The 11,318-nt window shown below is 39.1% G+C and overlaps 3 protein-coding genes across 3 annotated transcripts in view; 1 reads left to right on the top strand and 2 right to left on the bottom strand.

The window, feature by feature from the left end:
* The window catches only part of LOC118427477 (programmed cell death protein 10-A-like), a gene marked incomplete in the record, with an annotated part of 12,580 nt that extends 5,640 nt beyond the window's left edge, over window positions 1-6,940 (bottom strand). The window contains 5 exon segments of the mRNA XM_035837297.1: window positions 341-431; window positions 819-945; window positions 2,672-2,789; window positions 3,920-3,973; window positions 6,604-6,940. Of these exon segments, the coding sequence (XP_035693190.1) occupies window positions 341-431; window positions 819-945; window positions 2,672-2,789; window positions 3,920-3,973; window positions 6,604-6,684 (471 nt within the window).
* On the top strand, window positions 6,908-10,898 carry LOC118427475 (leukocyte elastase inhibitor-like). Its single transcript, XM_035837295.1, has 4 exons — window positions 6,908-7,047; window positions 8,305-8,559; window positions 9,255-9,552; window positions 9,889-10,898. Exons 2-4 carry the CDS (start codon window positions 8,329-8,331, stop codon window positions 10,581-10,583), a joined length of 1,224 nt encoding a protein of 407 aa, XP_035693188.1. The 5' UTR covers window positions 6,908-7,047; window positions 8,305-8,328; the 3' UTR covers window positions 10,584-10,898.
* Window positions 10,899-11,049: 151 nt separating this feature from the next.
* LOC118427478 (complement C1q tumor necrosis factor-related protein 4-like) overlaps window positions 11,050-11,318 on the bottom strand; it is a 4,215-nt gene continuing 3,946 nt past the window's right edge. Inside the window, exon 6 of the mRNA XM_035837299.1 lies at window positions 11,050-11,277. Coding sequence (XP_035693192.1) covers window positions 11,101-11,277 — 177 coding nt within the window. The 3' untranslated portion in view covers window positions 11,050-11,100. The remainder of the gene's footprint in view (window positions 11,278-11,318) is intronic.

Here is an 11,318-nt window from a genome sequence, read left to right as displayed (position 1 = left end):
TTCTGACCAAATTTGGTGTACTTGTGCTTAATTTTGTTCAATTTGATGACTTCTCTGGCAAACACATTGGGAAAAGAGGGCCATTCATTACTTAATCTACTGTGGTTGCCTACTGCTATTTGCTAGCAGACATAAAGACTAGAGCATATAGGCCAGGACATTGTTAAGAACAACTCATGACTTCTTCTTAAAGATAGAAAGGTTCAAAGAATCAAGAATAGAACATTAGAAGCACAAATACACATGGGTCATGGCTGTTCATCAACAAAAACTGTGAACACAATGAATCTCCCCTTGAATAGTCTTCCTACACACATGTATATAATGAGGCCTCCCTTACCTTTTTATGCCCCTGTATGTGCAGGCTCTGTTGACTTTTAAAGACTTCATTCACGGCGTCCAGAAGTTCCTTAATCGCACTGGCAATGTCCCTGGGAAAATTAATTTGAATGGAGATTTAGTGAAAAAGAAACTGGAAACTGAAACAAAGTAACAACAATGCTAATACTAGTACAAAGATACAAATCCTATTGTTGTTATTGCCCAGTTCTATGTAATAATACCGATTTATCCTACAGGACAAAGTACATAAAACACAACAAAACATGAACAAATGATATATATAAATATATGAACATATTTCCCAGACCAATCAATCATCAGCTCATGAATAAATTATAGAAAATAAAGTTCATATGGATGTCATTGCTTGTTTGAAGCCAATGTCCTTGATCGTATATCCTTATGTTTTCAATACATGAAATGTACTGTACTCTTGCAGCCAACAGTATGAAATAGGAACCATTGAAGATTCTTACTTTATTGTTTGTAGGAACTTGGACCTGTCGTTGATTTCGTCGGGGATTTTACTGAGAATCTGTTTCAGCGTCCGCGCCCTGTCGTTGAGACGAACAAACTCCCTCTCTGGACGATGCAGTGAATACTCTGAAAAAAAGCACAAAGTCACCAAGTTAGCCAAAATCCAACTTTCTACAGTAGACATTTTGCAAAACTGTTTTTGTTGGACCGGTTCAGAAAAATTGGACCCGAAAAAAAAATCAAGGACCGGATGTTGTACCAATTAGAAATTGAACAGATTATACCGACAGTCGTTCACGGTCAGGCCCAAGAAAATAACGAGCAAAGTAGAGGAGAGTTTCTACAGTCAAACTTGGTCTAACTTAACAGAGGAATTAGTGTTGTTTACATGAAGATAGGATTTTTAAAAGGCCAGTTCAGGTCCGGACTTGGACCTGCAGGGTTCTAGCTAGTGCATTTTAGCGTAGTGGGCCACTACGCAAAAAATTTGTGACCACTACGCTAAAATAAGGGCCACTACGCTAATTTTTAACAAGTCAAGTGGTGCTTTGCTATCATTTTCTTGTTCAGCAATGTCTAATCAATGTCTGAACAATGAAAAATGATGATATGCCATTCAAAACTGACCAAAAATCCTTCAAATTACATGTGATGTTAATAGAGTGCCAACTTTTAACTTGACATTGTCAAAATCTCTTCAATCTCCTGATTGGTCGCTTCGCTACCATGACATTCCCACTACGCTAAAATGACATCCTGACTAGAACCCTGACCTGGTTTTCTAAACCTGGAACGTACCTGTACATGAATTTTCTGTACCGGTACCGACCCCAAGTACACAATGTCATACAATGTCATACAACAGTAGCTATTCTAATGATATTACTTATTAGCTACTGTAATACTTTAACATCACAGCATACCAGTGTCTGGCTGTAGCAATCTTTGATAAACTATACTGTATATATTACACAGATTACATCATACGTTTCACCACATTCATTGATTACCTAAAAATAAAACAAGCACAAAGAACAAAGTAAACCAGCCACACCCTATTTGCAAACACTGCTTCCATGCTGTACCAAGGCACTTAATGTGTTAGTTATTATAGCTATGTTATGTATTCAAAGCTGAAAAAAAAATCCACTCAGACACTAGGTTTTTTTCTAATTCTCTTTCCATTTTGATCTTGATTTCTTACGTAAGAGTTAAACAGATTTTCACTTATGAAAGTTTGTTCTTGGCAGAAGTCAAGTAATTAAAACCTCTGACTATGCCTTGGGAAAGTTTTGATTAAAATTGCACAGAAAGTAATGTTTCATTCATCTATGCAGCAATTAAACGGTTTTCAACCAATGCAGCAAATGACCACACTTCTAATACTAATATACTAAGCACAAAACAACAGATGTGGTATTAGTAATAACTTCCTAAACTGCATTTGCAGAAAAATTAACTTTAGCATCCTACTCTAGAAAATATAAAAACTAATGTTTAATGCAGAAGTCAGGAGTTTTTTCTAATCCAAAGAATGGGCAAAATAAGAGAATTAAGGGATGTCTTTATTAGATAGGTTTACACAACACCTACGGCATCTAGTCTGTGCAATATAACCAGTGCAATATAACCAGCTGCTGCCGCATACATTGCCTGCAAAGCTGGTTAGTTATGCTCACGAGTGATTAAACTAGCTATATAGATTAAATAGATTGATATTAACATAGATACTTATTTCGAGCTGAAGAGATTGCAATACAAGAGTAATACAATATGTAAAGAGAAGACAAAGGGGTTATACTTTTAAGATTTTTCATAATGGTGCATCTGGGATTTGACATGTAAGTATTACCTTCACAATCATCAGCAGACATCCTTAGTAGGCTTTCTACTAGGTTGACATCTGACCCCTGACCCCGTAGAACTCCCATAATCACTTCCTGGGTCAAACCTGGGTTCTCTCGCTCAGCCTGGAATATACAGAAACAAAATACAGTATGTGAAGAAAGCAATCGAAAATAAATAAAAGTGTTTGTAAAAAAGTAACTTAGATACATGTACATGTATTGTCGGCCAAGTTTAAACCTGACTAGCGAGTGCATAGACCAGAAAGGGAGTAGCTTATAGTTATACTACTATGACTGTGTTTCAGGCTAGCAATTTTATTTGTGGTCTATTTATATGCACCAGCCAAAATAACCACCCTGAAGTATAGAACCCTCTAGTAGCTTCAAAGGTAAGCCAAATACAGCCAATGTTTATATTACCTACATCAAAAGGCTTATCCCACCAAAACCCATTGATAAGGACCTTTACTGTAATGGCTTTGAATCTGAACGCCACGCCTAACGGACTAGAGTTCACACGTCTAATTTAGCACTGGCTGTGGGTGTAGAAAGCAGTCTAACATGCCTAGATACCAGTGAGCCGAATGCCTTTCAGGTATGGTTAAAGGTCAATTCCAACAATGTAAAACCATAGAACATTGGCTTCATAGCACAATTCTGTTCAACCATGTTAAGTTCACAGAACATTAGCAGGTCCGTTAATCTTCAAAACTGAATACCAGCACATACACAAATGTTATACCTGCACCCTACATTACAGTGAGTATGCTATTAAAGTCATGACTGGTAAAAATTTGGTATCCAGCATTCGAACTGCTTTTATGACAACTTTTGGTATCTAGCATGCCTTAGTAGCAGTTGTTCTTTTGCCTGCAGTCTGCAGTTTGCAGTGCAAATAGAAGGCTGCTTAGCTGGATCCTGCAAACTTATGTACTGTAAATGCATTTAAGTTCACAGGAATTTAATTTTGCGGCAGGTAAAATATGACACATACCCTTTGAAAACTTTTTTTACATTTTAGGACTGCAAGGAACCATCAATGAAAAGAATGTTGCCATATTTTGTATACAATATGAAAGTTCATGGCATATCTAACATTTTTGGCTCACTTGAACAAATAATCTACATTCTAAACCTAAATTACTGTTTGCATGAAGATCACCTACACAAAGTGAAACCCTTTGACTTTGAGTTATTGAGACTATGAGTTTGAAAAACATACAAAAGTAAGAATATTCCCAGTTCATCCTTACCTTGTTAAACGCTGCCCTGAGTGTCTGTGCTGCGGCTGCATCCTTTTTCTGCACCTGAAAGACAACAACAACAACAAATAAACAACAATGAAATGCTTCACCAGTGACCTGTCAATGGCACTAGTCATTACGTAACAATAACATCCATGCCACAACAATCTAATTCTTGGGTCTTGGATTCACCACTTTTTTTTCTAATTTGAAAATAAAAAGATCTCATTTGCCAATATTTCCAAATGAATAAACCCACAAATGCTTCGATTCAGGCATCAGTAGTTGAACAAAGTCTGTGTCCCCTAGTCATTGGTCCTTCAAAAAAATCACCTATCTACTTGGTAATCTAGGGCATGGGCCTTTGGACTGTACCTCTGTAAATAAATGCAAGCTATTGTCACGTTTGTTATATCAGGGATTCAACAAGCACATATGGTATATTTTCTCAACATTTCGGATTTTCCTTGCCATTGCCTACATCAATACTATAGTCAAATTTCACTCAAGTTTTACAAAAAAAAACATGAAATTACTGAAGTGAGGTACAAAAGTTGGTCTTGACGTTGGATGTTTGTTGAACTATGATTATGATTATGAGCAACAAAAACATGGTTAGTGATACCTCAACTGTATCATATAGTCATTATTGAATTTCTATTGCTTTATAACAGATCATTTCAGTAAACACTGAAAATCCTTTCCTTCATCATGATATTAAATATGATGTATGAATATTGAATTTCTTTTCCCTTTAAGCCTTGGTCTCATTTTGTCACATAACAAAGAAAGCAATGACGTCAATGGAAATTGGTCTACAAGTACTACTACTAGTACTAGCCACATTACTTGCAATATTTTGAAGGTAATTTGAGGACAATGTTGGTCATTTACTAAGAATGATGTCAATAACTTTTAGTACAACTTCAAGCTAAGCTATATCAAGAAATAATGCTGTGATTTTTTGCTTCTCTGCTGTAATACTCTATTTTAGTCAAGGAAATACCAATTGTGTCGATTTGTTTATTTTTCATGTATATGTATAAAAGAAAGACAACTTTCAGCACCTATGTATTACTCTACTACTATATATAGATACTAGAATATCCGGATATTCCAATGTCTACCCCCTTCTTGGATAGAAAAACCTACAAGATACTACATTGTTAACTAAGCAGTAATATGGCCAATGCAAACAGCAATGTAGCAATTGTTGCAAACAGCAATGTAGCAATTGTTGCAAACACTGAAACAGCAATGTAGCAATTGTTGCAAACAGCAATGTAGCAATTGTTGCAAACACTGAAACAGCAATGTAGCAATTGTTGCAAACAGCAATGTAGCAATTGTAACAATACACATAATATAAGAGTCATACGAACTGGACACAGATAAAATCTACCTCTGCATTTTCCATATAAGAAAACAATAGGGTTCAAAACGGGTGTGCCTAAATACCACAAACGACTCTAGTATGCAGTGTATATGGGTCAAAGACCTTGTGTGGTGCTCTGGAGACATTGTTTATACATTTATGAATTTAAAAAACGCAGCAAGTCCTGCGTATTCACCAGTTATTTCAAGTTAGTCCGCCGGTTTCAAGATCGAAGCGATTCTGCGCTGTCAATGAATGCGTGCTTGCATTTGAGGATGAAAAACACTTAGTATACAAGTTTTATTAGTTGACAATGATAGAATAGTGCCATGCTACAATCTATGAACCAACAGCGTCCATAGTTTTATCGTCCTGTCGTCTATGGTGCCGTGGAAGGTATCGAGAACTTCCCCATGTAGACTCCTAGCACGGGCGATCCAACATGGCGGCCGAGAATCGCTTCGATCTTGAAACCGGCGGACTAACTTGAAATAACTGGTGAATACGCAGGACTTGTTGCGTTTTTTAAATTCATAAATGTGTAAACAATGTCTCCAGAGCGCCACACAAGGTCTTTGACCCATATACACTGCATTTTAGAGTCGTTTGTGGTATTTCCGAGTCGTTTGTGGTCGTTTGTGGTATTTAGGCAGACCGTTCAAAACCATTCAAGACATCATGTGACTTCATTGCAAATATTAGATTATTATGTTACTGGGACAAAATAAGGTTTTATTCTGCACAAAAACTAGGTACACACACATATAGGTTACACTATATCAAACTTGCCACAATCCAAAAACAAATCTACATGTTTGTTCATCCATAGATCATTTACCAACTTCTGTTAGCAACTGTGGAATGGATACAATGTAAAATGCGGTTCCCTTTTAGTGCTATGAATATATCTTCTCCATAATTTCTGCAAGCAAAGGCTACTTAAGTGATAATTATTACATATTACTTGAGATGACAGGTGAAAAAGTGAGAAATACAAATTACATTACTCCCCTAACAACTATATTTAATTATACAATTATCAAGTACGAATTAAGTACACTACTTTAACACTGATAATATTTATTACATCTTCACTTTCACTATGGACTGTTGGTTAGAAACCTAGACCTATAAATATCGTGTATTTTGGCTGCGGTACAACAGGGATATCTTGTTGCTGACAAACAAATTTTGGATGTTTATTTTTAGTGTGTCACGCGAAGATGGAAAACGCCCTTAATTACAGTATGTATGTGACGTGCATGGAGAAGGGAAATATTGTAGATATCCGTGTACAAAATGTATATAAATGACGTACCTCGTCTAATACTGGATACAGTACGACATGCAGTGGTAGTGAGACGACTGTAGAGTGTTCTGCATCGTCGCCCATGGTCATATCTTCACCCAGTCTCAGGATCAACAAAAACTTCAAGCGCCTCACACACAAAAAAAAAACCAAAGCAAACAATGAAATTTCACACAAACGCCGCACAAATTACAACCCGTTTCAGTCTTTAAGGCACTTCTCGACAGTCTTGGGGACGGAAATCCGGCTTGTTCTGCGAACGGGAAGACGAAAAAAGACGTTTTTAGACCATTTTTTGGTGTTGGGAAGAAAATCTCAGACAACACACGGAAACAAAATGTCGGCTGACTCAGGGCGGGGCGGTGAAAGGTCAGAGGTCGGAGCCTCGCTTTCACGCGGGCTCACCTGGCGGAACCCGGAAGTGGTGGGACCCGGAAGTTTGTTGGTGCGCAGGTGAGTTTCTCACGGTTTTAGTCGTGCTATTGGCTCTTTTGAGGGGCGTTTCTGTCCCATAGAAATCTTTAAGGTCAGAGGAAACATTCTACGACACCGTAATGTCGAATGCTTTACAGAATTCGTAAAACAGTACTAAAATCTCATGCGGCTGTAGTAAGGATACAAGTACGAAAACTTTTCTAGTGCACGTGGACTTGAAGCGTCATCATAGTTAACATTAAGCCGGTCTTAGGGTGGAGGTGGGATACCACATAATTTAGTGTTTAAGGAAAAATAGTGACTGCACAAAGTGCGACGGAATATGAAACTGTGTGTTACTGCCACGTGTATAATATGACACAGCCTATGCCGGTTTGCCACGTGTACATTAAACTTCAACATGTAGACTTGTCACTTACTCCCAAACATTTGTTCTTGTGACACGATAAACACTACAGTCAAAGCACCTTTTTAAAAGCATAACTATCTTGGGAACCGAATTGCTATTGGGAACAGGTGACTCAATCAGGTATGTAATTATGTAAAGATATTGACCATTGGGTGGAGTGAAGATGAAGTTTCTATCTTTGCTTTCACACCAATTTACTTGTAGGAAAATGTCCTATGTTTGCACTCTGTGACACATGCACATGGGCAAGGATGATAGCCACATGGTATGATAGTTCAGCTGTAACCAGAGCTCTGTAAGTCTGCATTGAATTTGGAAAAGGCAATTATGAATTTATGCAAGCTATTCATTGACGTCATACTAATTATAATTTGAATCCTCCGATGACCATGTTGGCGGGTAATTGAATTAAGCAGTAGCATCTTTGTGTTGTTTAAAGATTGTAATCCAACATGGTGCAGGTGACGTCAAATGAAAAGCCTGTATAAGCCGGTTCTTGGTTTCAATCGTGCATACACGGTTTGATGTGTTGTGGGTAATATGTCAAAGTTGAAGGCCCTTGAGACGTAAACAAACAATCAAGGACATGGTGACAAGCAGTGGCAGCACCATGATCATGAACATGAACATAAAATGGAAAAATATTAATACATGAGAGGAAACCAAATGATTCTGCTTAATAGTTAATATAAGTATTACATAGTTTTTTTTAACAAAAAAAGGACCGAAAACTGTCTGCGAGTTAGGGCCCTTCATTTCTGGCACAGTTAAAACCATGAACAACAACTGTCAATGCATTATACAATGCCAGGAACATGTTGCAGCTTTTAATGTTTTTAAAAGTTTTCACATGTCTTCTGTAATAGTTTGATCCTCAGGGACACTGAACCATGCTGGGACACAGTTGCTGCCTCTTTGGCCTCTTGGTTGCCATGACAACCATGAGGAGCTCTACATCACAAGAGTCCACCCCATTGGCTGACATCAACAGTGAGTTTGCCCTGGAGCTGTACAAGGCGCTCCACAAGGATCATCCCGAGAACATCTTTTTCTCACCCTTCAGTATCTCCACCTGTCTGGCCATGACTTACCTGGGGGCAAGGAACGATACAGCACAACAGGTGACTTACTTATTTACTTAGTTTACGCTCGCACTCGAACCAATCCCGATAACCTTTTCCACAGCACTTGGCCATGGTCCTCCATGGCCCTTCGTAGCTCTTTCGTAGGTTGTCCATGTAAGTGACTTTTGGTCTTCCCCACCTCTTGTTCCTTTAGTAGCCTGGCCTCCAGAGAGCAATTAGGTATGCAGAGATCTCAGGGTATTTGATACAGTAAGCAGCCAGTTTCATTCTGTGCTGTTGTACTTATTTGGCAACAGATGGTAGATCTTGGTACAACTATCAGTTTGTTAACTTTTGATGCCACGAAACTTTAAGACTGAGACATCATCATTTCAAATGAGGGGGGGGGAGTAGAAGCTGTTTTGAGCATTAGAATTGTGGCCAGGAATCTGCAGAAAAAAGTTACTGGGGTGTGTCTGTATCATTCTAGTACAGCCAGTATAACTGCCATTTTGTGTAACACACCAGCTGTTGTATGCTGATGACACCTTACATGATAACATTTCTGTTCTACAAGTTTGGCCCATCTTAGTCCTTATTCATAATTAACCTCCAATATTCAATGTCTTTTCTCTTTCATTAAAGAATATTATAAGGTGACAGCTTCTATCGCCCAACATCACCCAGTTATTGGCTTTGATGTAATTATGGTCAATTAGATTACTGTGACTTCAGCGCTGTGCCTTTCACAGATGAGTCGAGTGCTTCGCTTCCACAAGATGGACGCCTCCGACCTTCACATGCTGTTCCACGACCTTCTGACCCAGCTGCATCACTCCGACAGGCCCTACATACTCAAGACCGCCAACCGGCTCTTTGGTCAGAACTCTTTTGAGTTTGTGCAAAAATTTCTAGATGAAACATCCAGACATTACAGGGCACAGTTGGCTCCTGTGGACTTCCATGGAAACACAGAGGGAGCACGGCAAACTATCAACAGCTGGGTGGAGGAACAGACAGAGAACAAAATACAAGATCTTTTAGCACCAGGTATGAAGAGGGAGTTGATTCATTCATTCATTCATTTTTTTCTTTTTCATTCATTTTTTAAATTCATTTTTTTTCTTTTTCATTCAATCATTTAATCATTCATTCATTGCTTTTCATTTATTTCTTTGTCAGTTGGTTCATCCACTCATTCATAGTTAGAATGGCACTTGCTAAGATGTATTTTACAAGTTGTCTCTGTCAATTATGTTGTTTGTCCATTGTACTGACTTTAGAAAGACTAGTGAAGTACAGTATTTACAATGTACTCACTAATTGAGATAATAATTGAGACAAATAAACAAATAAACTGACAGCCTTTATTTTTATTTCTTGAAGGAACTGTGAGCCCTAGCACCATGTTAGTGCTGGTCAACGCCATCTACTTCAAGGGCAGCTGGGAAAGTAAGTTTGAGGAGTCGCGTACGAGACTCGGTACCTTCCACGTCAGCCGTGACGAGAAGGTGGAAGTACCCATGATGCATCAGCAGGGCCGGTTCAAACTCACCTACGACGAGGACCTCAACTGCCAAATCCTGGAGATGCCTTACAGAGGCAAACACCTGAGCATGGTGGTGGTGTTGCCGGAAAAGATGGACGATTTGAGCGTCGTCGAGACGTCTTTAACGCCAGACTTACTCCGTCGCTGGCGGAAGTCCATGAGCGAGGAATCCACAATGGTGCAAATCCCTAAGTTCAAACTTGTCCAGGATTTCTCCTTGAATGAGAAGCTGGCAGAGATGGGGATGACGGACCTGTTCAGTATGGCGGACGCCGACCTGTCCGGGATCACGGGATCGCGTGACCTTCACGTCAGCCACGTCATACACAAGGCGTTTGTGGAGGTCAACGAGGAGGGCAGCGAGGCCGCGGCAGCGACGGCGGTGAACATGATGAAACGGTCCCTGGGCGGGGAGATGTTCTTCGCGGACCATCCCTTCCTGTTCCTCATCAGGGACAATGACTCCAACTCTGTCTTGTTTCTGGGGCGACTTGTGCGACCAGAAGGACACACTACAAAAGATGAACTGTGAATCTAAAAATGCATGTTTGTATTTCAAAAGATTATCTTTATTGTATCAAAGTCAGACTTTGGAGCTTCTACTGAATTAGTTTTTGTTATGATAATCAATTTATGTGCAACATGCGCATTGTAAGGATCCTCTGTAGTATTTCTGTGCATGTGTTACCATGCATATGACAATCTCCGAGACGACATACTGGAAAGACTTGAAAGTTGATGAAAAGGAAGCAACATTGTAGTAATAGGAAGGCTGTAATGATTGTGTAACCAAATGCAAAATGGAAAAGTATCATATCAACACCCAATAAAAGACACAACATTTTCTGCAGTAGATTTATTTCTTTATGTCACTAGGGTTTCTCAAGTTTAATACTTGAAATATTCTGTTGATTCTGAAAATGAACTTGGCGGAAACAGAATTCATTCCTTACTTCATAACTGATGGAATATTGCCTTTAGGCAGAATTTAGGTAGAGTACAACAGAACATTGCCCTCAGGCTAGTTGTAGGAGTCTGTGACACACCACTTAAGTAGAGTACAATAGAACCCCTGTGAAACTGACATAGCGGTTACTGTTACTGTGTATGGCATATAGGTCAGGTCTCCCGATAGCCAGCCAGACTCGGTCCCCTTGCTCCAGCTCCAGTACTGCTGTGTTTGACCCGCTGCCATGGAAAGAACTCTGCCCAGCCCACATGGCAAGCTGATGGAGATGAAAAAAACTTGTGTTCAGTCAATAAATGG

Source organism: Branchiostoma floridae, chromosome 12 (genome assembly GCF_000003815.2).
Source record: "Branchiostoma floridae strain S238N-H82 chromosome 12, Bfl_VNyyK, whole genome shotgun sequence".
In the NCBI taxonomy this organism is placed as follows: Eukaryota; Metazoa; Chordata; class Leptocardii; order Amphioxiformes; family Branchiostomatidae; genus Branchiostoma; species Branchiostoma floridae.
The sequence above is the reverse complement of the archived record's forward strand: the minus strand, read 5'-3'. Positions and strand labels throughout refer to the sequence as shown.

What these genes read in the sequence shown, in the direction of transcription:
- LOC118427475 (XM_035837295.1), top strand. Translation starts at nt 8,329, where the DNA reads ATGCTGGGACACAGTTGCTGCCTCTTTGGCCTCTTGGTTGCCATGACA. An exon ending in GGAACGATACAGCACAACAG is followed by an intron (nt 8,560 to 9,254) that starts GTGACTTACTTA and finishes TGCCTTTCACAG; the next exon opens with ATGAGTCGAGTGCTTCGCTT. An exon ending in ACAAGATCTTTTAGCACCAG is followed by an intron (nt 9,553 to 9,888) that starts GTATGAAGAGGG and finishes TATTTCTTGAAG; the next exon opens with GAACTGTGAGCCCTAGCACC.